Here is a 27,431-nt window from a genome sequence, read left to right on the forward strand (position 1 = left end):
ATTTACCGCTAGGTGGCGTCGCTTGACAGCCCTTTGAAAATTCCTCTATCCAATCTACGGTAAAACGGAAATGACTTGCATGGAATGGGAGCTACAGCTTCCGTTGTCTGAGGGCGTTTTTTCTAGCTCAGCACCAGAGATTTTTGGGTGGTGGCTGCTTGTTTTTACAAGTTTGGAATTCCACCAAGTTATTGTTGAGGACACTGATTTGAGGGAATTCTCCAAATTTACAAACTATCGTAACTTGGGGCCTCCAATCGAGGCTTCAAACCTTGTTTTTCCCCGTTGGGGTAACAAAAGAGTGGTTTACCAGCTAACCGATAAGCTACTATTTTAGCTAGCTAGCTTGCTAGTTGAGAGAGGCTTCAGATGCAGGCCATCAAGTGTGTTGTAGTGGGGGACGGGTAAGTTGAACCTACATTAGTCTAGTTAGCTATGATATATTAATTATAATATCAAATCATTGTCTCTATAAGCCCATAGTTTGCTTGTTACCTTGCTAGCTAACTGGTGACAACTGTTGTCACTGTTTCCAGCTTGCTAACACATTTGTCTGTAAAGTTGTTATGGCATGCTAACTTAGCTTAACTAGTGTTCTGCATTCTCGTTTGCTGTTTATGGCTAGTTAGATAAAGCAGCTGTATGCACTGTTTTCTCAGAGTGGGATATGGAAAAATCACATTTCCAATTCACACATGCGTATTAATACGCACTGAAATTATTAGCACCCACCAAATTATTGTTATTATTATTATTATTATTATTATTATTATGATTATTAGTTATTAAATTGTGCTTAACTAGCTAACAATCCTTTAGGGTGGGTTGCCCCAACATGGTTTAAATGGATCTTAGATTAGATCTAATTTAGATTTTGTAAATCTAGGTTTATAGCTAGCTAATTAATGTGTTGCACCACTTAAAGCTGCAGTATGTAACTTTTTGGGCAACCCCACCAAATCGACATAGAAATGTGAGTTATAGATCTGTCATTCTCATTGAAAGCAGGTCTAAAAAGCGATAGATATGTTCTATGTGCGCTATTTCTATGCTGCCCGTTAAGTTTCGTTTTTGTCTTTTACTTTCTGTTTTGTACACCAGCTTCATCCAGCTGAAAATACAATATTTTTGGTTATGGAAAATATATTTCACAGCGGTTTATATGGTACAATGATTCTCTACAGTATACTTGCTTGTTTTGTCACATAAACTGAAATTAGGCAAACTTGAAATTTAGCAACCAGGAAATGGCGGATGGATTTCTGCATAGTGCATGTTTAATTTGAAACCTTGATTAGTTCATCTAAGGTTAAATCACTAATCTATGATTAGTGACAGGTGTCATAATACTTTCAACATAGCAATATGTTCTAATTTTATTTATATGGAAACAAACCAGCACTGGTCATTGCGAGTTTGCTAGATAGCTAGCAAAGTGAGTTTTCACTTCCAGACTAAATTATGCAATTAATTGCATTTTTTGTGAGATTTGTTAGCTGGCTAGTTGAGTTTACAAACATGATAAGCCACTGGAGCTGAAATTGTTACTCACACCAAAAATACAGCACATACACTGACATTTGATAAACATAAACATCCTTCAGTGGCAGTTTAGATTGAATCCCTAAACTACATTTACATTTGACTTTAAAACAATGGAGCAACAAGATTACATTTGATCTTGGTTTAAAGTCAAAATTAAACTTTGTTCAGAAGGAGCATAGCATTTAACTACAATTAATTTAAAATGAGGTTTCAAGTTTGGTGCAACAAGATTTATAGATAAACCTTGATTTACCCCAGTTTAAGAGTTATCCATGATGGTGCAACCCACCCTAAATGTCTGCTGCCTGTTCTTGATGAGCTCCACCATCCAACCTTATTTAGGACATTGTGATTGGGACTCAAATGTGTCATTCTCACGCAATGCTGGTAATATGTCCCTTTTGTAGAGAGAAACCTCAACATTGGAACACAACAAAGCTCCCCACAGTCTTACTGGATAATGCAGACATTATTCAGTTTAATGCATTGTCTCAAGTTGGCCAGTTACACACCATCCAAGTTCTACTTTCAGTTTTGAAATTGACATAAACAAAACAAAAACCAAGTGGTTTATTTCTCCTCCTCATCCCTCCATCTCTCTATGCTTCTCTCCTCCAGAGCTGTGGGTAAAACATGCCTGCTCATCAGCTACACCACCAACGCGTTCCCCGGGGAATACATCCCCACAGTGTAAGTACATACTCTCTCGCTATCTCTCCCCCCCACCACTCCCCCATCGCAGAAGGTGCCCCACACTAGAAACATAGAATGTTTACATTTTATAATCAGAGATGTGGTTGTTTAACCCTTTCCTGATGATCAGGAAGTTCTATATTTGGCCTGTCGAATCATTGAAATGTACTGGTTGCCTTTATTTCCTGGTGGTGTGCTGATCACATCCCTGATGATGTCAATGTGGTATAACATGTATCTCTCTCTATAGCTTTGACAACTACTCTGCCAATGTGATGGTAGATGGGAAACCAGTGAATCTGGGTCTATGGGATACAGCAGGACAGGAAGACTACGACAGACTCAGACCACTGTCCTATCCACAAACGGTAAAACAACAGGATAAATGTACTGTGTCCTCTTTAGGTCACTAGTGTAAGCAATGAAGATTGTCAAGTGACTTTTGCATCTCAAAGTATCCACCTAATTTTCGAGCGTTTCTATGGGCACAGCGAAACAACGGAAGTGATGGGATTTGACTTCCGCTTTACTTTACATTTTATATTTTAGTCATTTCGCAGACGCTCTAATCCAGAGCGATTTACAGGAGCAATTAGGGTTATGTGCCTTGCTCAAGGGCACATCGGCTGATTTTTCACCTAGTTGGCTCGGGGATTCAAACCAGCAACCTTTCCGTAACTGGCCCAACGCTCTTAACCGCTAGGCTACCTGACGCTAGGCTACCTATAGGCTGCAGTGCGCCGGTTGCAAACTTGGCGGAGTAAATTATTTGAAGGAGTCAATTTATAGAGTATAAAAGTAAAGTCAACAAGTGTAATTTTATATATTATATTTCATTCAAGTTCACTAACGTTAGCTAGACCTACTAGTTGTTCTGTTGCGATAATAACGTTAGTTGTGTCAGAGTTAAGGGCCATCCACCAAACCAATAACTATAACGATAAGCTATAGGCTACATAACTAAAAAACATTGGTGAGCACCCACAAAGTTTATCGTTCTACAGTCCTACAACTGTCAATCAACTGATCAACACATCGTACTGCACGCTGCCTATTAAAAAGATGTTAACACGACCATTCAGTGCTTTCAGGGTGTTTTCATTGTCATAGTGACAACTACAAATAATACATCAATGTACATGTAGGCCATTTTTAAATGTAGCAATTCAACAACAAATGCCGTTTAGCCTGCACATATTTTACAGCATGTCATTGGCTCGTTCCTCAAGTGGTTTGCAAGTGATTGGCAATTTTCTAACGGTTGTCAATTCGTTTGGGTCTTCTTTTTCACTGTGGTCATCTCTCTGTCTGTCCTGTGCAACAATTTGCAATGCGTCAGTGCAACAATGTTATCATAAATGGCCAAAAGTGATCACTCCAACGCACTTCCTCACCTCAACTGTAGGCCTGTTTTACATTCAGCAATTAGCAAGAGTAAGCCTGCTTCTTTCCCCTAATAGGCTGTTAGGCCTAGTATAAAAAATGATCAAAATAAATATCCTATAGCTTTTCCTGGGATTTCACGAGAAGAGGAATGGCTATTGTGGAGAGGCATGCATAGCCTATTGCACATGGAAACAGCTGGAAAAGAGAGGCTAGTGATATCTGATGTGCAGCCGAAGTAAGAAGGTAGATATTAGGCCATTCATTAGCTAAATATTAGGGCTATAGGATAAATATTTACCTGTCAAAGTGCAAGAAAAATAAATTAACAGATTATGAAATGGCAGATCTGTGGGTACCTCCAGGCTACCCTCTGTGGTCCCCGGGGATGCAAAGCTCCACTATTGATTAGGGCTACATTTTTAGACAAAATTATTCTACCTGGGCTACAACAACACAGTGCAATGAGGAATGTATTATTGTTATCAAGTGAGTACACAATTATTGTCTATAGACTGTAAACTGCAGTGATATAGGCTAATTTGAATAACCGCTCAAGTGTCCTGTTTTGTTTCATGCCGAAATAACTGCATACAGCCTAGGCCTGATTATGCAACATTTTGGATCAGATGGGGTCTATTCTCGACAGTTTAGAAGATCTAGAAAGGTACATTAGCAGGCGACTCATATGGTGTATCCAGGCTCTGTAGTAGCCGGCCGCGACCGGGAGACCCATGGGGTGGCGCACAATTGGCCCAGCGTCGTCCAGGGTAAGGGAGGGAATGGCCGGCAGGGATGTAGCTCAGTTGGTAGAGCATGGCGTTTGCAACGCCAGGGTTGTGGGTTCGATTCCCACGGGGGGCCAGTATGAAAACAAAAGAAACTATATGCACTAACTGTAAGTGGCTCTGGATAAGAGCGTCTGCTAAATGACTGAAATGTGTATTTTGGCAGGATGTAGCCTATCAGTGTTAAGATAGGCCTACTAGGAAAATATGGGCTTGTCCTTTCCAACTCCCTGCCCATTCTTAATGTTGTAGCCTATTTTACATTCAGCAAGCGAGAGCAAGCATGCATCTCTCCTCCAATAGGCTATTAGTAAAGAAAATAAGTGTCCAAGCTTTTGTAGTCTGGCTTTTTCAGGGACTCTACAAGATTTAAAGAGGAATAGCCGAGGCAGCGGCAGGGCCAGGTGTGTAATTGCGCAACAGATCAATGAAGACAGACCGGCTCAAGATGTAGCCTATAGCTTAAGTTAGAAGCCCTTAATTCATCAGTTCAATGTTAGGCTTCATACTGCAGTGAATATATACAGTCAATTTACACAGTGAAAGAAAAAAAAGTTAGCAGATAACGCAGCCTCGGGAGCGCACACAGCCTACACGATGTGCGCTCCCAGTCCCTGGGCACGCAGCTCCAAAAGACACCCTATTGATTCAGTTTTTTAGGGACAAGAAATGTACAACACAATGTAATGAAGAATATTCTTGTTTTCAAGTGAGGTATAAAACTCAGTCTAGACTGTGAACTGCCGTGAATTGCCATTTGTTATTTCAATAACCGCTCAAAAGCCTGTTGTTTTGCATGCATATTCATTTAGAAAGATAACTGCATCTAGCTTGCCTTATTGGACAACCATTTGGATCAGTTATGGGTATTTTCTCTGCAGTTTAGCCTACAAGGTCCAGGCACATTAGCAGGCTAGTAATATGGTGTATTTTGTCAGGATGTATTGGCTAACAGAAACATGCTAATGCAGGGATTTCTAGTGGCGCGCATATGGATGATCATAATAGGTGAGCACGGAGGAAGTTATACCCATTGTTTCCGCGTTTGGCTTCAGTGTTTTAAAAGCGTTCTAAAAATTGCTGTCAGCTCTGCATAAAGAATCAATCCCTACAACATTGTGAATAATATAACAAGTTCTTCAGGGTGTTAGGGAAAGGCTTATTGCATTGTGTTGGCAACATTGAGCATTTATATTCGGCATATAAAACTATGAGCCAACATTGAGCATTTATTATGGTTCAGAGGTCTGTATGTATGAGGAGGAGAGTACAGCCCTCTGTCCACAGTACTAAAACAATGTCTGGAGCAGACATTAAGGAAGTGAAAGAGTGCTCTGTCTGCCCCACATTCTGGACTCTGACTCCTCCCGGCAATTGACAGTGTTCAGGGAAACTTTATCCTCCTAGATAACAGTTAAGTTGTATTGCAGTGAATTGAGGACGTTCATGAACTCTGTCTGTCATGTATGGTTTGTTTGTACCATTCATAGCTACAAAACATTCATCTCCATAAATTGTAACCTTCTATTTTTTATGGTTGATCTTGTAATGCTGTATTCGTATGACCAAATATATAATGCTGGTTGTTTCCTCCCCAACAGGATGTGTTTTTGATCTGTTTCTCTCTCGTGAGTCCTGCCTCCTTTGAAAACGTCCGTGCCAAGGTGAGCCATAGTCTCTGCTTTGTTTCTTTTTCGTTTATGCATTAAGCATTAAGTTATCAACATGGTCATTACTTGTGAGGGTGGATTTTGATAGATAGGCCTCTAGTCTACAGTAACGTCCTGATCCTATCCTGACTGTCTTGTCCCTGTCCTCCATAGTGGTACCCAGAGGTGAGACACCACTGCCCCAACACCCCAATCATCCTGGTGGGCACCAAGCTGGATCTGAGAGACGACAAGGACACCATCGAGAAGCTGAAGGAGAAGAAACTCACCCCCATCACCTACCCCCAGGGCCTGGCCATGGCAAAAGAGATTGGTTAGTATACTAATAGTACTTTAGTGTCCTGTCTAGGAGGTGTACTTGTACATCAAGCTGCCTCACGCTACAAAAACAACAGATAGGCTCCTGTCCTATGAGCTGTTCTGGCTCGGACAAGGCTTACTTGCTTCTTAGCAGTACTTTAGGGTCCGATTTCCCGGACGAAGAGTAAGCCTATTACTGGACTACACAGCAATGTCAATGGAGTTTCTCGGTAGCTTAATTTGGATCCGGATGGGGTAGTCATAGCTATTATTCAATTTAGGATTTTAATGAATGAAATCCCCATTTGCTGTGACGTTGAATGCCGGCCTGTGTCTCCTCTACAGGAGCAGTAAAGTACCTGGAATGCTCAGCTTTGACACAGCGTGGCCTTAAGACAGTGTTTGACGAAGCCATCCGGGCGGTCTTGTGTCCCCCGCCCGTCAAGAAGAGGAAGAGGAAGTGCTCACTACTCTAAACGCTCCAGACAGGAAGGAGGAAGTCACACTGCAGTCTGAGCTCACCTGTTGGTTGGGGGGAGGAAGAAGAAGAGGGTGGGGGAGTGTCTTAGGAGGAAGGGGGAGGATTCTACAAAAAGTATCCAGATGTCATTTTTTTAGTACATAGTACTTAAATATGATTGATTTTATTATACAAATCCTAGAATTAGAGCTTTGTGAAATTCCTGCTGCCTTCTAAAAAATGTACTTGTTTTTTTATGTTCCTGGAAGATAATACTAATTGCTCTTTTCAATTTTTGTCTCTTTCCACTCTTCTCAAGAGTCCATATTGTTTGTTTACAGACTTCAATCAATTGTGTAGAATTGAGGTGTTGCCAAAATTCCTACCGCATATAATGGTCATCACTTTCTAGTAGCTCCATGAACACTAAATGGAATGATTTCTTCTTATTCTTGTGTTTTTTCTCTTTTGTACCAGATGTGCGACCATCATTTACTAAATCTTAAAAGAACGTTTTAAATAGTTGAAGAGAAATGGAAGTAAACTCAAAAAATTAAAAAAAGCATAGTGTTGTAGTAGTATCGTCTATGTTCTATAGTCATACTCTATGTAGATCAAGTGAATTTAGATAAAACTTTTCTCGTCAGGTGGATTTTATCCATCCTCAAATAAATCGTCAAAACAACTGTCAATAATGGATAATAGCTATCACTTTATACCTAGTTGGATTAAATGCTTATTAGATCCAGCTAAATATCCACTTACAGTACTTGGTGCTCCCCCTTGATCTGAGAAAATATCCAGTATTTTACATTCTACAGGTGTCTATAGAAAATATGTATAGGAGAACCTGTTAGTCAGAAAGAGGATGGAGAATGGTTCTTTATCAGACCAATTTAGATGGATCCCTCTTGTTGGATTAAACAACGGTTTCACAAACCGTGTTTTCTGTACATAAACACAAAATACATCCATCGTACGAGTATTGTTAGTAATGGAACTGTAGTGTGTAGTCTGTCAGCTTTACACTCCAAACACCTGCGTGCGTCATAACTTTTTTGTTATAGGCCCTGTTTGTTATACGGTAGAATCTAGGCTTGTATTCAACTTCATTCCCTTTAAGAACTGATTCTGTCAGCAGTTGCCATCTATCCAGTCCTTTACAAAGGTCTAGTTCTAGTGTGAAGAATCTGGAGTTTGTTTGCTACTCGAAACGTAGTTGTCGTGAACTCGTTTTAACATTAAGCTTTGTCATCATTAACATCATGATGCTATGTAAACGTCATCAGAGCTACCTATTACTAGTCTGGGAACCGGTCTTTTTAGCGAACATTCCACTCCTTGCCACTCCTTCCATTTGGCCGATGGCAGGAGTGGCAATGACTGGAATGTAATAGCTGAACAGAGACTGCAACCATGCTAACCTATGACTGTATCTCACTAAAAACTGAGCAATTTAAAATAATTCAGAAGAAGTTGAACTGACCATGTGTTCTTTGTCTGTTATACTGTAGCTTATAATTGCTGTATTTAAAATATACAGTAGTTCAGTGATATACCTACCAGTGACTATTTTCAAAGTATTATTTTTAATTTGAACTGAGTGAGGCTGTTGTTCTGAGCTATTACCAGTGTTAACGGCACAATGAAAGAAATGATACACTTGATTTTTCTTCTGGCTAAATGTGGTTTTATTTTGACATGATAATATAGTAGTTCATCTGCTGATTATTTTTTTTAAAGCCAATAAATTCATTTAAAATCTCTGCCTATTGTCTGTTTTTTACATTCTGTTGTGCAGATGTAGGAATGTGCTTCAACTCCCAATATCTTTCCACCTACTCCTTTAAAGAACTGGTGGGAATGTAAGTGATCACATTCATGGCCATCCCATTATCCTCCACAGGTCTTCAGTATTTGCTCTTCCACTGTTCAAACACAAGCTTGGCAGAGACTGCATCTTGAATCCCCATTCCTGTTGTATACAAACGGGATCAATAAAACTTTTAAGTACAATGGAGGAACATGTTACAGGATTTGAATAGAGGATAAAGTAAGACGATCTACCAAGGGATTTGAACACAGTGGTCTTCTCTCTATGGGCAGGTCTTGTTCCATTGAGAACCTCTCCAAGCTCTGCAAACACTTTGGCCTGGAGATGAAGTATTCATTAGCACACCAAATCATGTTAAAGCATATGTATCCTTTAATTGGGATGCCTACTTTTATTACTACCATAAACCAAGATTGCATTCAGTAGGCACAACTGGAAGAAACCCAGAAACAGAATACCAATAACCATTTGAACTATTCTCACAACCTACCCCAGACAGGATGATATCTCCTGACTCTGCTACAGCTCCCTCTCTGCTGTCCACATACACCTCAGCCTGCCTCATCAACACATCATCCAGCTCCCTCCAGTCTGGCCTGCAGGCTCCCACAGCTACCACGCGCACACACAGCAATGACACATTACATTAAGACCAAAGAGAGAGATGGCAGTGCAATTACAGTATGTTATCTACACACATCAAAATCTTATGTCAAGGCATGGCACTATCATCTTCAGTCAGGAGTCTCCTCACCTGCTACATGGGCACCTGGCTTGACCCACTGGCCAAAGAGCACTGGTTCAATGGCCCTAGTCACAGTGACTATGACGTCTGCCCCATTCACTGCCTCCTCCACTGACTCACATACTGTAACATGACCCTGGGTGGACTGGGCAAACCTCTCCGCCGACTCTTTCCTCCTGCTCCACACACGGACCTGTAATGATGTGATCCCTCAATGGCCTTTGATATTTTCTCATGACCCACAACAAGATATTTCTAACCAGAACCAAGTCTTATGTCTGGAGGATATAGCCACACACCAGTGGGTCTCTCTAATCACCCATTCAGAAACACTGAATCACTCTGGTACCTCTTTAAAGGAGAAGGTTTCTGTGAAGACGTTGTAGTGGCTGAGGGCCTGATGGCCAGCTCCCAGTATGGTCAACACCTCCGACTGGGCTGGCATCAACAGCTGGACAGTTCCAAGGGGGGTTCCAAACATTCCAAAATTAGAACAGCACAATGTTAGAGTTATTGACAGGTAGTGAGCAATCCCCAATTAAGAGTGTATGCATGCTTGCCTAGGCCACATGGAGAGGGCCTTACTTTGGCAGAAATAGCAGACACTGCTGCTGTCCTTTTGGCTGTGATGACCTCCCCATCCATGACCTGCAGATGTCAACCACACAGACAGATGTTATAACTGAATTGACCTCTATTATAACCAGCTGTGCTAAATCCTTGAATTATTTGACTCTGCTTGTATGGCTGGGTGGTCACAACTGATAAATAACATATAATGGCCATGTTGGTGAACACAAAATTAAAAGAGGAAGTACAACAAATTATATTTACTACGACAGCCACTGTTAAATAGTCATAGGCATACTCACAGCTTTGACGTTCCCATACTCAGGATCAAACAGCAACACTGTGGCTTGAGTTGATGGCAGAGTTGACCCACTCTCCCTCTTGTAAAAACACACCAACTTTGTGCACAGGATGTCTTCATGCACCAAATATGCAGGCATCAGCCCCAGGAATCTAGGCGGACATTTTTTAAACAGTATTGTTACTAAATTACCGACCAATGATAAATAAGGGAATTAATGAATCAACATACCCATTGTATTTTTGTAACGGGACCGTACTACGGACGGGCTGGATCATTTCTGCGCTGTCCCGTTTGGAAAACGTCCCCAGTGCTACTTCAAGTCGCGGGATCAAATCTTTATAATCCAACAATCCTTCAACCTCATCTTGTCGTATAAGAACGGGTGGCTCAGCCATGGTGGCTAAAGCTTTTGCTCAACTCAAGCGTGCAGATAGTTTATGATCAGTCTTAAAGTTAAACTTTTCTGAAATGTGACCTCGGTATTAGGTAAATGATTCCAGCTCCGAGGCTGCGTTCAAGACACCACACCAAATGTTTGCGTGAACGCTTGGAATTCTTCTAAAAACGCTCTACAGAACATCAAATGCGCACATATTCTCTGCAGTCAGTTTATGAGGGGTCCCTAAACAAAAAAACGTTTGCCTTGCTGTTCCGCAACATACATGTGGTACTTGCTCAACATCTAACAATATTGTATGCAAGAGAAATTGAGGGCTGAACCAACTAGAAAAACAGGATCTATTCATTCATAACGAACTTACATTTTTCTAGTTGGTTCATCCCTCCATAAAAGTTCTCAACCAATTTCTCTTGCATACATATACTTTATACCTCCTGTAGCTTAGTTGGTAGAGCATGGTGCTTGCAACGCCAGGGTTGTGGGTTCGATTCCCACGGGGGGCCAGTATGAAAAATGTATGCACTCACTAACTGTAAGTCGCTCTGGATAAGAGCGTCTGCTAAATTACTAAAATGTAATGTAAAATGTAATAGTCTTCTGGCACTTACAAAATGAAAGAATACAATTACAGAACACACATGAGTAAAAAGAAACATGTTTTATTATCACAAAACATAAGAGTTAATGACTTAACATAGTACATGGAAATGAATCATTTTATTTTAATGTACCTGACAAAATAGAAATAGATACTTGTAGACAATGCATCTTCCAAAGACAACTGTACTATCCAAAATAAGACATAATTCAACTGCCTGATAAAGTCCTTCAGACTATCCAATACAACAGAGCAGCAACCAGATCAGACCAGCAGTCTCTCAATGGCCATCTGGGTAGACTGGATCTGTGGCTTCAGCTGAGAGCCCTCCTTGATGGTGATTGAGGTGGCGATGACGGGGCGGGAGACCCCACAGGCACGCCCCAGGGCCTGCTTGGAGCGCACAAACACGTAGGGGACGTTCTTATCTTCGCAGAGCAGTGGCAGGTGGAGGATGATCTCCAGTGGCTCAGCATCAGCAGCCATCACAATGAACTCAGAGATACCACGGTTCAATGTCTTGGTGGCTAGAAGAGGGTAGACAAGATTCAAGGGTTAGTGACATATGTCTTTGATAGATTATAACGCAGAATGAGAACTCCATAGATAACTTTTGTAGTGTTTAAAGAGGTAATCTGAGCAGGATTTGAATCAGCTAACCTCTGGTCAGAGACACACACAACCTCCTGTACTGTGCCATAGGACCAGATGTCTTAGAAGCTGGTATAATGTGGTCACAGAAAATATATTTACAGTACATTACTGATATTATCAATATGTCTGATTCTCTCACCCTCATTGGCCCCTTTCCTCAACTGTTTGTAGTTAGAGGCTTGCTGCACAAGGTCCAGAATGGTTTTGGAAAGTGTGGCGTCGGCCAGGGGGTAGGCCTTGGGATTCACTTCGGCTTCAGTCTGAGAACAAACCCAAAAACAGTTAGAAGATGTAGAGACTAGATGAGAACGAAATAACGCTATCATTATCATCAATTAGGTAACGTTAACTAGCTACGTTATTACCGGTATTCAGGTAGTTAGCGAACGTTAGCTAGAAATGCTAACTGAAGCTGTTAATTAAAAACACTCACCATGTTTGTTTCCGTTTATTTCTGATATTTCTCCTCTCGGCGAATGCTTCACGGAGGACTATACGTCTGCGATTGAGGTTTTGGGAAATCCAAAAATAAATCGTTCTGTAGCTACAACAGCTTGTTTAGATTCTCAAAAGCTAGAGGAACTTCAACACGCAGCTACTCTAACAACACGTGTGTAGGACTGAGCATGGAACGCATGGGGGCTTTGCTTGCTAAACTGGACAGGAAGTTAATTGTTTGACCCGCCCATGTTCTTCTTTTTGCTTTGGTTTGTGCCACAGGTATTTTCCATTGATGCATGTTGTACATTTTCACAAAATGTGGGCAATATTTGTAGAATCCTGCAGGGTAGATAAAAAGTTGTTTAACACATTTAAAACAGTGGTGGAAAATACACTTGTTCGTGCACGTTTTAAACCCCCGAGGAAGAATGTGGTGCGCTAGGAATTATGGGTAGGACATTCCCGTGTCAGCCATATTGTTTCATTGTCCTGGTTTAAGGATAGAGGGGAGATGAAGGGGATTCGCGGAATAAGTCAGTTATCGGTAAGAACTCCTTTGCCATTTTCATAAGTCTGAATAGTTGATTATTCATGAGACGTTTTTGATATCCGGTAGTAGATTGTAGGGCTTGGTTGGCGAGAATAGCGCTCGCGCTACAAATTGTGTGATGTCACTAGGTGGCTAGCAAACGTTAACACGATGATGATAAACCCAGCCTAAACGTTTGATAGTGGGTCGAAAAATGTGGAGGTTAATGTAACGTTACGTAAAAATATTCCACAAATTGTATCTGTACACCTACAAGACAGGCATTTGAAACCCGGAGGCATTTGAAACCCCACCTCTTTAAGGAATACCTGGGATAGGATAAAGTAATCCTTCTACCCCCCCCCCCCCCCAAAATTGTCAAGTGGTTATCCCACTGGCTATAGGGTGAACGCACCAATTGGTGAGTCGCTCTGGATAAGAGCGTCTGCTAAATGACGTAAATGTGCCCTTGAGCAAGGCACTTAACCCTAATTGCTCCTGTAAGTCGCTCTGGATAAGAGCGTCTGCTAAATGACTAAAATGTAAAATGTAAAGACATCTACTCTTTCCCTGCTGTCAAAGTGTTGTCAAATTCTTCCCTCGCGGTCTGTCCAATCAAAAGATCATGATCATGCAGAGATGGGTTTCCCAATCTCGGTCCTCGGGACCCCAAGGGGTGCACATTTTAGTTTTTGTCCTAGCACTACTCAGTTTATTCAAAAAATCATCAAGATTTGATCCTTTTGGGAAACTCTGATGCAGAGGATAACAGTTCAGTTGTTTATCAGTCTCACCCAGGGTAGTTATAGGGCTCACCACCTGTCTAAAGTAGCTGGCACACACACGTGTCAATTCATCAGGACATAACGTTACATTCAGTTGACTGGTAATGTTGGTTACAACTTTTGATATGTTTTAAAAAGTTCCAATATCAATGAATACCATAACATTCTCATCATGCATATCAAGTTTCCTAGCTAGCTAATACATTAGTAAACTTTGCTGACACGCTCTCACATACAGTAACTGGGTTACATAATACCCCTATATGTAGGCCACTCTATAGCTGTGATATCAGCTAAATTCAACTGGAGGTAGCGCTCGAAAACCCCTTCTTATCCATTGGGATTTCAGCAATTAGCTTCGACCCACGTTTGGCTGCGCGTGAACTAAAATTCCGATGCTGTGTTTTAACTTTTACATTCTGCACAGACCGCGCGCATGTTGATTTTGTCCACCCACACCAGACGCAATCAGGACATGCAGGTTGAAATATCAAAACAAACTCTGAAGCAACTATATTAATTTGGGGACAGGTCGAAAAGCATTAAACATTTATGGCAATTTAGCTAGCTAGCTTGCTGTTGCTAGCTATTTTGTCCTGGGATATATACATTGGGTTGTTATTTTGCCTGAAATGCACAACATCCTCTATTCTGACAATTAATCCACAGATAAGAGGGTAAACCGAGTTTGTTTGTAGTAATCTCTCCTCCAGGGTTCTTCTTCTTTGGACTTTATATGGCGGTTGGCAACCAATTTAGGTGCATCACCACCACTGACTGGAGTGTGGACCTCAGTTAATCTTTCAATCACCCAAGTGGGTATATGCTCTTAAAAACCAATGAGGAGATGGGAGAGGCGTTCTATTTTAGTGCCTGGCTATGCAGATGCTCGTTGACGCACGTGAGCAGTGTGGGTGCAATGATTGAATAACATGTATGTGTACATTTATTTTGCATCGCATGCGAGCGGTGTGGTCAGCATGTTAAAATCATCGATAATCATCGCTTGCGAAACGTGCTGATATGCCGCTTATCTTTCATATCAACGATAGATCATATTTCAAATTTAAAAAATATATACTTTCTGTAGCAGTTTTGCACAGATCCATACACTCTATGTGCCTCCAGTTGACGAACTACACTTCCTCCCCAGTTATGCTTACACACAGGTGTTCAGATCATGCTAGATAGCTAATTAGTACAGGTGGCCACCAATAGAGCCCCACAGTGGAGGTGTCATGATACCCATAAAACCTAGTGGTCAAACAGGGAAATTGATCTAATCGTTTTTCCACCATTCATTTTTCCCAATGGGAATTTTAGAAACACTTCAAATAAGGACTGTGTTTCGTGTAGGCTTACCCTGGCGGGAAGTTTTGATAACCGTGTAAATGTCTCTCGTACAAGGTGACTTTTATCAATATATTCGGCTCTATTTACTCTCAGATTCAAAAATGCTAATCATCAAAGTAGACATCGTGCAAGACTACAAATCCCTGCAAGCTCCTGCACTTCATCTCTAGCTGACACCTTTGCTAACAAGTATTGTGTCAATTTAAAACTTGCACAAGACAGTTCAAAGAATTGTCAATTTAAAGCCAATTTATTCATTACTACATTTAGCTAACATCAGTGGTGTAAGGTACTTAAGTAAAAATACTTGAAAGTACTACTTAAGCAGTTTTTTGGGGGGTATCTGTACTTTACTATTTATATTTGACAACTTTTACTTTTACTTCACTACATTCCTAAAGAAAATTATGTACTTTCTACTCCATACATTGTCCCTGACACCCAAAAGTACTCGTTACATTTTGAATGCTTAGCAGGACAGGAAAATGGTCTAATTCACACACTTATCAAGAGAACATCCCTGGTCATCCCTACTGCCTCTGATCTGGCGGACTCACTAAACACATGCTTCGTTTGTAAATGATGTTGATGTCTTGAGTGTTGGAGTGTGCCCCTGGCTAGCCGTAAATAAGAAAATGGTGCCGTCTGGTTTGCTTAATATAAGGAATTTGAAATGATTTTTACTTTTTGATACTTAAGTATATTTAAAACCAAATACTTTGACTTTTACTCAAGTAGGATTTTACTGGGTGACTTTCACTTTTACTTGTCATTTTCTATTAAGGTATCTTTACTTTTTCTTAAGTATGACAATTGGGTACTTTTTCCACCACTGGCTAACATTAGTTAATCCAGAGATTCTTACCTTTGCCTCGATTCGGCAGCCTCGTCCAGATCATGATTGCATTTGTAGTTCTTTATGATATCCACATTTGCAGCTATCATTTCATTTTGGGGGGGTAAATACAGGCAAATATATTGATAAAAGTCACCTTGCCCTAGAGAGATTTACACGGTTATCAAAACGTGCCCTTATTTTAAGTTTCCAAAATCCCCTATGGGAAAAATGAATGGTGGAAAAACGATTGGAACCATTTCCTTGTTTGACCACTAGGTTTTATGGGTATTATGACTCATACTGTGGTACTCTGTCTTCAGTATGTCTTCCGTAAACAAGCGCTGTAACATGGAGATATGGCCGTGTGGGAACACTTGAACACTTACCCTAACCCTTTAAAGGTGTGTAGTAATTTAACCTTTAGTTTTTTGAAAATTATTTCTCGCTGATACGTTCCTTATGTTTCCAAAACAGTACTGTAAGCGATGTGTTTTAACGTTCAGAATGAGCGTCGGGACTCTTAACAAAATTCCCCCGGCCAGAAGATACTATCGTCAATAGGCGCTAAAGGTAGTTGGCGTCTATGAATGGGTTGAACTGGAGGCAGACTTTCTAGGAAGCTAATTTCCCCCTTACAGTCAAGTTTAGCTCAAGCTTCATCCTGGTCCAACATGATGAATATACCTATTCTTTGATTTTGCACTTGCCATGACCCTCCTCCACAGTCCTCCAAAACTAAAACAAATGAGTGACAGGGCTGCACTGTTGAATGGAAACAGAACCTACGGAATGTGCCTTTTTATTAAACATTTGAATATTATACCACTGTGCCACCATAAGGTCCAGCCAGTATTCAACCATAATTCTGTCTCTGATTCTCAATCATCTAATTGGCTCTCTCTATCCAGAGTCCAGACCCACCATAAAACCCTAGTAGGATATTAAGTCACCTTGTATCTTTTCTCTATTACAGACTAGGCTTTACGCAGCCCAGGCTGCCCGTAAGTTGGATGTTGCAGCGTTTCAGCCTCAGGATGTGCAGGTCAGTGGGTGTTGACATGTTTCTCTTTCCTCACAGAGACGTTTCTATGCGGCCACCCGAACAGACCAGGGCCCGGTTTCCCAAAAGCGTCTTAAGGCAAAGTTCATCATTAGAACCTTTGAAGGAGCATCGTTAAATCTCTGAGCTGTTTCCCAAAACCATCGTTATTAAGAACAGCTGAGTGCGTAATTTGATTATTTTTCTGCCCTCCCGCTTCACTTCATGCACAAAAGAGACAGAAGATCTCAGCTAAACGTAGAATCACATGGTTTATCAGTCTCTCTCTGACCGCTGATAACTTCAGAACAAAGTTGACTACAAATACAACGTTTCCAATGTCTTTGCAATTTATACAAACAAGCAACATATAAAAATATGCTTCAAATGAAAACCGAGATGAATGCATTAAATCATATTAAAATAGGCTACATTTCATGTTCAATCGAGTTATATTTTGGTACTTGTGCGCTACTGTCTGTAATTTGTCTCAATATATTCCATGATGTGTAGCCTAACGTGCACAATGATGTGACAAATCTGTGATTTAGAGCATTTTTATTGGTCAAGCATTAGAATAAGCTGCCTCAATATTTGCAGCCGTAGGTGGTAGGCCTAGTATAGGAGCTGATCCGTCATCAGTATTTTGAAATAATTATAATGTTAAGGTAAGATTTGAATGGAGAAAGCTGATCCGAGAGCAGCGCTCCCTTTCGACCCTATCAGTATCGAAACACGCACCAATGACTCACTTTGCGACTGTTCTCTTGGCGTGGTGTTTTGGGAAACGCAAGTTATATCTTTGGCTGTTATAGGAAAGATGCATTGTTAAAACACTCAAGCCTAAATTCCATCACTATCGGGAAACCAGGCCCAGCCCTTGACTCGGCCTCTGTCAGGCCTCAAATTCTCCACAGGGGCTGCCCTCTCATACCAGGATGTCCATGTATGTGGTGGTCTGATGGAGCGATTTAGGGGGTGTAGATTCTGTCATCTGTCCTACTCTAACCAAAGTGTGTTTACATGGGCCTTTTGTCCTTTGAGATATTGGTCTGCTTTTAGTATACCACAGAATATCTCTGTGTACTGCTACAAACTCCCAGTGAAATGTCACGCTGATTACATTTGTAATAGTTCAAGTAAAACTAGCAAAAAGGCATTTCATATTTGTAATTTGATGCTTTGCTTTCCACCCATTTGTTGCCTTTTTATGTGAACATGCTATAACAGAAGCTAGAGCTAAGATGTGTTACACTGCTCTGTTAACATTTTGTGATATCTTAACTGCATAAAACACACCATGTACAGTGCCTTAGGAAAGTATTCACACCCCTTGACTTTTTCCAAATGTTGTTGTGTTACAGCCTGAATTTAAAATTGATTAAATTGAGATGTGTCACTGGCAGCCACACAATACTCCATAATGTCAAAGTGGAATTATATTTTTAGACATTTTTACAAATTAATAAAAAATGAAAAGCTGAAATGTCTTGAGTCAATAAGTATTCAACCCCTTTGTTATGGCAAACCTAAATAAGTTCAGGAGTAAACATTTGCTTAACAAGCCACTTCAGTTGCATGGACTCACTCTGTGTGCAATAATAGGCAGGATAGAGAGTACCACTACCAGACACACACATCAGCAGAACAGACTGCCTAGAGTGTAGCCTGTTTTCCAGATAGCCAGTTGAGAGAAAGGATAAGACACACCATATGACCACAAGTCACAGCACAGAGGGAACCCAACCAATAATACCTCATACAATAATCATTAATAGAACAACTCGGAGGCAATTTCATAGAGGCACCAGACAATAACGAACCCAGTTATCATTAGATGATTTGCAAATATCTGTATTCCTTACACAGAGTGAAAAGGGAGTTGGGTACATTAATGGGAGAGTGTGTGTGTGTGTAGGTGTAGTTCAAAACAAAACATTTATTTAAATGGCCCCAACGTCTCTTAGGCCAATAGACAATAAATCAATCAAACAGCTCCAAAAAGAGAATAAAAATATAATCACTATACTCAAACGCACACTCCCTTTAACACAATTGTCAATACCAGTGCATTTACAGTTCCCAACCGCACTGAACACAGAAAAAGCGAGAGAGAGAGGGGCAGAGGGCTATGGTCTTAGTTGATACACCTGTTGGTTTGTTGGTTAAAGCTTTGCAACAATGTTGCCAGTAACCCAGTAAATCAATGACGAGCAATCCCCACAGGTTCCAAACACGTAGTAGAGCGGTAACACTTGACTTAACTTTACAAACTAGGCACGCCGAAAACAAACAAGACTTCTGCAAAGAGTTGCACACACCGTCAAAACTGCTGCACCAACCGAGATCTCTCACACAGAGACGGATGAGCCATTTTTACTTCCTCCTTCCTGACAGTTGATGCACTCTTAAAGTGGCAGTGCACGGTGAACGTGCAGGATTTCGCCACAACTTCATCTCTGTACCCCACACATACAATTATCTGTAAGGTCCCTCAGTCGAGCAGTGAATTTAAAACACAAAGACCAGGGAGGTTTAACAATGCCTCGCAAAGAAGAGCACCTATTGGTAGATGGGTAGAAAATTCAAAAGCAGACATTGAATATCCCTTTTGAGCAGGGTGAAGTTATTAATTACACTTTGGATGGTGTATCAATACACCCAGTCACTACAAAGATACAGGCATCCTTCCTAACTCAGTTGCCGGAGAGGAAGGAAACCGATCACCATGAGGCCAATGGTGACTTTAAAACAGTTAGTTTAATAGCTGTTTATAGGAGAAAACTGAGGATGGATCAACATTGTAGTTACTCCACAATACTAACCTAAATTACAGAGTGAAAAGAAGGAAGCCTGTACAGAATAAAAATATTCCAAAACATGCATCCTGTTTGCAATAAGAAATTAATTCAACACATCACTGAGTACCACTGTTCATATTTTCAAGCGTGGTGGTGGCTGCATCATGTTATGGGTATGCTTGTCATCGGCAAGGACTAGGGAGTTTTTTAGGATAGAAATAAACAGAATAGAGCTAAGCACAGGCAAAATCATAGAGGAAAGCATGGTTCAGTCTGCTTTCCAACAGACACTGGGAGACAAATTCACCTTTTAGCAGGACAATAACCTAAAACACAAGGCCAAATAAACACTGATGTTCCTTACCAAGATGACATTGAATGTTCCTGAGAGGCCTAGTTACAGTTTTGACATAAATCGGCTTGAAAAGCTATGGTAAAACTTGAGATTGGCTGTCTAGCAATTATCAACAACCAACTTGACAGAGCTTGAAGAAATAAAAAATTATAATAATGTGCAAATATAGAAAATAATAATGTGCAAATATTGTACAATCCAGGTGTGCAAAGCTCTTAGACTTACCCAGAAAGACTCACAGCTGCAATCGCTGCCAAAGGTACTTCTAACGTATTGACTCGGGTGTGAATACTTATGTAAGTAGATATTAGATTAAATATTTCTGTATTTCATTTTCAATAAAAATAAAATACTTTGTCATCATGGAGTATTGTGTGTAGATGGGTGAGATTTTTTGTTATTTTATTATTCAAGCTGTAACACAGGAAATTGTGGAATAAGTTAAGGGGTATGAATACTTCCTGAAGGCACTGTGGGTGTGATGCTAACTGATATTTCTCTTCCAGGTGACTAAACTGCCCAGCGGTCTGGTGATAGCCTCGTTGGACAACTACTCCCCGGCTTCCAGGATTGGTGTGTTTGTGAAAGCTGGCTGTCGCTATGAGTCCCCGGAGAACCAGGGAGTCACCCACCTGCTCCGTCTGGCTGCCAACCTGGTACGCCTGGTTCTGGTTCATTAAACCTCCATCAGCATGATGTATCCAGGAGCTTGAGTGATTATTCAATGTACTCAATACTGCTTAGGAATTTGTAATGTGGTTAATCCCAATCTCTGCTGCTCTTTTCCAGACTACCAAAGGTGCTTCAGCCTTCAGGATCTGTCGTGGTGTAGAGGCAGTTGGAGGCAGTCTAGGGTCAGTGTCTGTGAATTAGTGTACATCCTCATACAAACATAAAAAGGATTACACATATCTATTGTTTGGGATACTTAAATACATGTTACTTTGGCAACTAACAGTCTTTTTTTTTTAAGCCTCCAGCTTTGGGCTGGGTGTGTCAATGTGTAGTTCATGTATGCATCATCTGAGAAGAATTACTGTCTTACCTCAATTAGCCACGAAATCCCTAGTTTGAAAGTGGCTGTTTTCTTGAAGCTGTGCCATGCCATTTTCCCTACATTTCCCCCCAAGTGAACCAGCCCTCTAGCAATTTGAGTTCTAGCTAATGATCTTCAGACCCTTGCATTTGAGTGACAGCTAGGACAGGCCAGACGTCTCCATGGACACGGCAGAGAGAGAGAGAACAATATGTATGTGACTTTTGGCTCGTGAGTGCTACTTTCACAACTACTGGCTAAAAAGTATACAAAAGTACCAGAGAATACTTTAGCATATTTTCTGACTGACTACCACTGCCATGGATGACATACTTACACTATATATACAAAAGTATGTGGACATCCCTTCAAATTAGTGGATTCTGATATTTCAGCCACACCCGTTGCTGACAGTTGTATAAAATCGAGCACACCGCCATGCAATCTCCATAGACAAACATTGGCAGTAGAATGGTCTTACTGAAGAGCTCAGTGACTTTCAACGTGGCACCGTCATAGGATGCCACCTTTCCAACAAGTCAGTTCGTAAAATGTCTGCCCTGCTAGTGCTGCCCTGGTCAACTGTAAGTGTAAACGTCTAGGAGCAACAACCGCCGAGTGCTGAAGCGAGCAGCGCGCAAATAACCGTCTGTCCTCGATTGCAACACTCACTACCGAGTTCCAAACTTCCTCTGGAAGCAACGTAAGCACAATAACTGTTCGTCGGGAGCTTCATGAAATGGGTTTCCATGGCCGAGTGGCCGCACACAAGTCTAAGATCACCATGCGCAATGCCAAGCGTCAGTGGAAACGCGTTCTCTGGAGTGATGAATCACGCTTCACCAACTGGCAGTCCGACGGACAAATCTGACTTTGGCGGATGCCAGGAGAACGCTAACTGCCCCAATGCATAGTGCCAACTGTAAAGTTTGGTGGAGGAGGAATAATGATCTGGGGCTGTTTTTCATGGTTCGGGCTAGACCCCTTAGTTCTAGTGAAGGGAAATCTTAACGCTACAGCATACAATGACATTCTAGACGATTCTGTGCTTCCAACTTTGTGGCAACAGTTTGGGGAAGGCCCTTTCCTGTTTCAGCATGACAATGCCTCTTGCACAAAGCGAGATTCATACATAAATGGTTTGATGAGGTCTGTGTGGAAGAACTAGACTGGCCTGTACAGAGCCCTGACCTCAACCCTATCGAACACCTTTGGGATGAATTGGAACACTGACTGCGAGCCAGGCCTAATCACCCAATATCAGCGCCCGACCTCACTAATGCTCTTGTGGCTGAATGGAAGCAAGTCCCTGCAGCAATGTTCCAACATTTAGTGGAAAGCCTTCCCAGAAGAGTGGAGGCTGTTATAGCAGCAAAGGGGGGACCAACTTCATATTAATGCCAATGATTTTGGGATGAGATGTTCGACGAGCAGGTGTCCACATACTTTTGGTCATTAGTGTATCTGTGTGTGTGTATTTTCTGTGCAGCGTGACGTCGTCCAGAGAGAACATGATCTACTCGGTTGACTGTCTCAGAGACCACATGTAAGTGTTGCTTGCCTCACGTATACATATGTGTACACAAACATAGATCTAAACTATATGGTGAATAAATCATCGTTATTATAATTTCTGTGTGTTGTCTAATGCAGTGACACAGTGATGGAGTACCTGATCAATGTGACCACAGCCCCAGAGTTCAGGCCGTGGGAGGTGTCTGACCTCACCCCCAGGGTCAAGATGGACAAGGCCCTGGCTGCACAGACCCCCCAAATGGGTTAGCACACACACACAGTTATGTGGTTGTTTCAGTTTCTTTATTTGAATATACTTTCTGTTAACGGCTCTAGATTACATTATGCTAAATGTCAAAAGATTGCAAATTGTCATCACACTGCGGCTGAAGTGCCTTGCGGTTCTTTTCCTCAGGTGTGATTGAGGGTCTACATGGAGCTGCTTACAAGAACACGCTGTCCAACTCCCTCTACTGCCCAGACTACATGGTTGGCCAAGTCGACGCTGACCATGTAAGACACTCAACATCCTGGTCCCTGCACTATCATTGAGTTTGGACTAATGCTATGGACGTTCATCTTCCTCTCCTGATGCACAACCCAGCATGCTCTACTTCACGAAGTACAGCATTACGGTTGAGTTTTTGACTAACCCTCTGATGTTTGCCTCTCCAGATGCACAGTTTTATCCAGAACAATTTCACAAGTGCAAGAATGGCTCTGGTTGGGCTTGGTAAGTGTTAAACGTGTATATATAATAAAACCATTTTTTAATCAAATTACTTGATCCAGGTAGCTGTGTGTTAAGGGGATAAAAAATGTATATATATTATTGTATTCTCACATGCATTCTATGTGTTCAGGTGTGGACCACGGTCTTCTGAAGCAGGTGGGAGAGCAGTTCCTCAACATCCGCAGTGGGATGGGCACTGCTGGGACAAAGGCTCAGTACCGAGGCGGTAAGACTCTTATTCCAGAGGGGCTGAGATGACCACTGTATCTGCTAGAAGAGCATGAAACCTAATTTTCCTCTGGCATGGAAAATTCCCTAAATTCTAATAGTTTCTCGCCGCCTTTCTCTCTCCCCTCTCTCTCTTTCTCTCCCTGCGTCTCTCTCTCTCTCTCTCTCTCTAGGCGAGGTGCGGGTGCAGAATGGGTCCAGCCTGGTGCACTCTGCGGTGGTGTCTGAGGGGGCGGCGGTTGGCACAGACGAGGTCATGGCCTTCTCTGTACTACAGCACGTCCTGGGGGCGGGGCCACACATCAAGAGAGGCTCCAACTCCACCTCCAAACTCATCCAGGGTGTCGCTAAGGCTACTGGAGACCCCTTCGATGTGAGTGACATAATCACCAGATCGGATTGTGTTTGTTTTCATAGCTGGCCTTTATACAGGATGGGAATGCAATATATGGAGGAATCTTTGGATAGAAGTGTTTTGTGCAGAATAGATATTGTATTGTGTCATGCAAAATGTAATATTGTTGTGTTAGAGTTACTTGTCAAACTAATGTCATTCTCCTCTGGTGTCCCCTCCTTTTAGGCCTCTGCTTTCAATGTCAACTACTCTGACTCAGGCCTGTTTGGAGTCTACACTATCTCCCAGTCTGCAGCAGCTGGTGACGTGAGTATGATGTCTCTTAAATTTCCACTGCTTTCTAATAAGGTACATTTTATAAGAATTAATAAAGCTTAATTCAAACTGCTTTCTGAAGCAGTTGCTGAGTAGTCCTATGAACCCTGTGAGTGATAGTTGCTTTTACGTAGAATGTAATGTAAGATCATTCATTTAGGATGAGGAAAGAGCATAATGAAGATTATCTTTGACCTCCCATTGATTAATTGATTGACCTATCCCTGTCCTCCTCTCTCCAGGTGATCAAGGCAGCTATTGGCCAGGTGAATGCTGTTGCAGGGGGGGTCTCAGAAGCTGATCTGACCCGCGCCAAGTAAGCTAACATACACACAGACTTAGAAACTTGAGTATAGGCCTCCCGAGTGGCGCAGCGGTCTAAGGCACAAAAGTTTGGACACACAGACTCATTCCAGGGTTTTTCTTTATTTTTACTATGACAATTTTTAAATGACACATATGGAATCATGTAGGAACCAAAAAAGTGTTAAAGAAATCAAAATATATTTTATATTTGAGATTCTTCAAAGTAGCCACCCTTTGCCTTGACGACTGCTTTGCACACTCTTGGCATTCTCTCAACCAGCTTCACCTGGAATGCTTTTCCAACAGTCTTGAAGGAGTTCCCACATGCTGACCACTTGTTGGCTGCTTTTCCTTCACTCTGCGGTCCAACTCATCCTAAACCATCTCAATTTGGTTGAAGTCGGGTGATTGTGGAGGCCAGGTCATCTGATGCAGCACTCCATCACTCACCTTCTTGGTAAAATAGCCCTTACACAGCCTGGAGGTGTGTTGGGTCATTGTCCTGTTGAAAAACAAACGATAGTCCCACTAAGCCCAAACCAGATGGGATGATGTATCGCTGAAGAATGCTGTGGTAGCCATGCTGATTAAGTGTGCCTTGAATTGTAAATAAATCACAGACAGTGTCACCAGCAAAGCACAACACCACCTCCTCCATGCTTTACGGTGGGAAAACAAATCAAAATATATTTTATATTTGAGATTCTTCAAAGTAGCCATCCTTTGCCTTGATGACAGCTTTGCACACTCTTGGCATTCTCTCACCCAACGTCATGAGGTACTCACCTGGAATTGATTTCAATTAACAGTTGTGCCTTGTTAAAAGTTCATTTATGGAATTTCTTTCCTTCTTAGTGCATTTGAGCCAATCAGTGTTGTAACAAGGTAGGGATGGTATACAGAAGATAGCCCTATTTGGTAAAAGACCAAGTCCATATTATGGCAAGAACAGCTCAAAAAAGCAAAGAGAAACAACAGTCCATCATTACTTTAAGACGTGAAGGTCAGTCAATCTGGAAAAGGCCTTCGTGGTCAAATTGCTGCAAAGAAACCACTACTAAAGGACAGCAATAATAAGAAGAGACTTGCTTGGGCCAAGAAACACAAGCAATGGACATTAGACCAGTGGAAATCTGTCCTTTGGCCTGATGAGTCCAAATTTGAGATTTTTGGTTACAACCACCGTGTCCTTGTGAGACGCAGAGTAGGTGAACGGATGATCTCCGCATGTGTGGTTCCCACCGTGAAGCATGGAGGAGGTGGTGTGATGGTGTGGGGGTGCTTTGCTGGTAACACTGTCTGTGATTTATTTAGAATTCAAGGCACACTTAACCAGCATGGCTACCACAGCATTCTGCAGCGATATGCCATCCCATCTGGTTTGCACTTAGTGGGACTATCATTTGTTTTCAACAGGACAATGACCTAACACACCTCCAGGCTGTGTAAGGGCTATTTGACCAAGGAGAGTGATGGAGTGCTGCATCAGATTACCTGGCCTCCATAATCACCCGACCTCAACCCAATTGAAATGGTTTTGGATGAGTTTGACCACAGAGTGAAGGAAAAGCAGCCAACAAGTGCTCAACATGTGTGGGAACTCCTTCAAGACTGTTGGAAAAGCATTCCAGGTGAAGCTGGTTGAGAGAATGCCAAGAGTGTGCAAAGCTGTCATCAAGGCAAAGGGTGGCTACTTTGAAGAATCTCAAATATAAAATATATTTTGATTTGTTTAACACTTTTTTGGTTCCTACATGATTCCATATGTGTTATTTCATAGTTTTGATGTTTTCATTATTATTTTACAATGTAGAAAATCGTAAAAATAAAGAAAAACCCTTGAATGAGTAGGTGTGTCCAAACGTTTGACTGGTACTGTATATACTTCAGTATAGAATTTGAATAGATATAATCGAGAAAAGAATTTGAACATGTTGACTTAAGTTTTGTCTGTTTCTTTACCCCTGTAGGACCCAGCTGAAGGCTGAGTACCTGATGTCGTTGGAGAGCTCAGAGGGCTTGTTAGACGCCCTGGGTTCACAAGCTCTGTCCGGAGGGGCCTACCACTCCCCCGAGGCCGTCGCACAGAAGATCGACTCAGTCTCAGCAACGGATGTCGCCAACGTAAGTTTATTCAGTTTTGGGCGAATATTAACTTCCACTGAAGTTACATTTTCACTTAGTCATGCATTGATGTCAATTGGTCACTAAGTTAAAATTTGAGCGGAAGTTAATATATTTCTATATTACTGTCTTTGCTGCAGATCACTCTGGACGTGCACAGTATATTTGGAGTGTTTCATAGTTTGTTTGTTTTTGTGCTTAGATGTGTTTTCCTTCTTCTCTCAGGCTGCAAATAAGTTTGTGTCGGGCAAGAAGTCCATGGCTTCCAGTGGAAACCTCGTCAAGACGCCCTTTGTTGACGAGATCTAAACCCTTCCAACAGTTTTTCACCTGTGATTTTAAAAGGCAAAAGAAAAGCCCATCTGTCCATTCAAAACAAACAGACTGAAACAGTCATTATCCCCATTTCGCCATTGTTCTTCTGAGGAATAATAATGTTGTCATCACACCAACCCTCAATATTTATAGTTGTTGCTATTTTTATGTGGATCTTGATTGTGAATAAGGAAATAAGATCCACATTTGTCCACTTCTTGAACTGTATAGATTATGTAAATTAATGAATAAAGTATATCTACCTTAAAGTAAAGATTCACCCATTTTGAATGTTATTTTGTTTTTGTGCATTTGAGTGATGTTCTATAAATTCCCTGTGTAATTTCATGTTTTCATGTGTGTCTGCGCTATTGCCATTTAAGTAGGCAGAAATTTGGCCGATATGATGTAGCATTGCG

General features: G+C 41.4%; 4 protein-coding genes across 5 annotated transcripts; 2 read left to right on the forward strand and 2 right to left on the reverse strand.

The window, feature by feature from the left end:
* Positions 1–79: 79 nt before the first annotated feature.
* On the forward strand, positions 80–8,605 carry LOC311101105 (ras-related C3 botulinum toxin substrate 1). The gene is made up of 6 exons (XM_084142168.1): positions 80–404; positions 2,164–2,235; positions 2,489–2,606; positions 6,011–6,073; positions 6,233–6,392; positions 6,725–8,605. The coding sequence occupies exons 1-6, from the start codon at positions 370–372 to the stop codon at positions 6,853–6,855; spliced, it is 579 nt and encodes a 192-aa protein (XP_083998294.1). The 5' UTR covers positions 80–369; the 3' UTR covers positions 6,856–8,605.
* On the reverse strand, positions 8,587–10,991 carry crym (crystallin, mu). Of its 2 annotated transcripts, none has more exons than XM_084142166.1 (8): positions 10,521–10,991; positions 10,291–10,441; positions 10,004–10,066; positions 9,768–9,869; positions 9,428–9,611; positions 9,164–9,285; positions 8,907–8,991; positions 8,587–8,814 (listed from the first exon to the last, which is right to left on the reverse strand). In XM_084142166.1, the coding sequence occupies exons 1-8, from the start codon at positions 10,685–10,687 to the stop codon at positions 8,750–8,752; spliced, it is 939 nt and encodes a 312-aa protein (XP_083998292.1). In that variant the 5' UTR covers positions 10,688–10,991; the 3' UTR covers positions 8,587–8,749. The 2 variants fall into 2 exon arrangements, with proteins under 2 accessions (XP_083998292.1, XP_083998293.1); XM_084142167.1 differs by having other exon boundaries at positions 10,291–10,366; positions 10,521–10,961.
* Positions 10,992–11,335: 344 nt separating this feature from the next.
* LOC311100758 (NHP2-like protein 1) lies at positions 11,336–12,566 on the reverse strand. The gene is made up of 3 exons (XM_084141720.1): positions 12,378–12,566; positions 12,084–12,204; positions 11,336–11,817 (listed from the first exon to the last, which is right to left on the reverse strand). Exons 1-3 carry the CDS (start codon positions 12,378–12,380, stop codon positions 11,555–11,557), a joined length of 387 nt encoding a protein of 128 aa, XP_083997846.1. The 5' UTR covers positions 12,381–12,566; the 3' UTR covers positions 11,336–11,554.
* Positions 12,567–12,844: 278 nt separating this feature from the next.
* Positions 12,845–27,298, forward strand: uqcrc2b (ubiquinol-cytochrome c reductase core protein 2b). Its single transcript, XM_084141340.1, has 14 exons — positions 12,845–12,929; positions 16,864–16,932; positions 20,592–20,741; positions 20,875–20,939; positions 22,611–22,667; positions 22,775–22,899; positions 23,052–23,149; positions 23,312–23,369; positions 23,500–23,595; positions 23,771–23,970; positions 24,178–24,258; positions 24,510–24,583; positions 26,544–26,697; positions 26,923–27,298. Exons 1-14 carry the CDS (start codon positions 12,897–12,899, stop codon positions 27,004–27,006), a joined length of 1,344 nt encoding a protein of 447 aa, XP_083997466.1. The 5' UTR covers positions 12,845–12,896; the 3' UTR covers positions 27,007–27,298.
* Positions 27,299–27,431: the final 133 nt, after the last annotated feature.

This window comes from Coregonus lavaretus, assembly GCF_964263955.1.
Source record: "Coregonus lavaretus genome assembly, chromosome: 25".
NCBI classification, from domain to species: Eukaryota; Metazoa; Chordata; class Actinopteri; order Salmoniformes; family Salmonidae; genus Coregonus; species Coregonus lavaretus.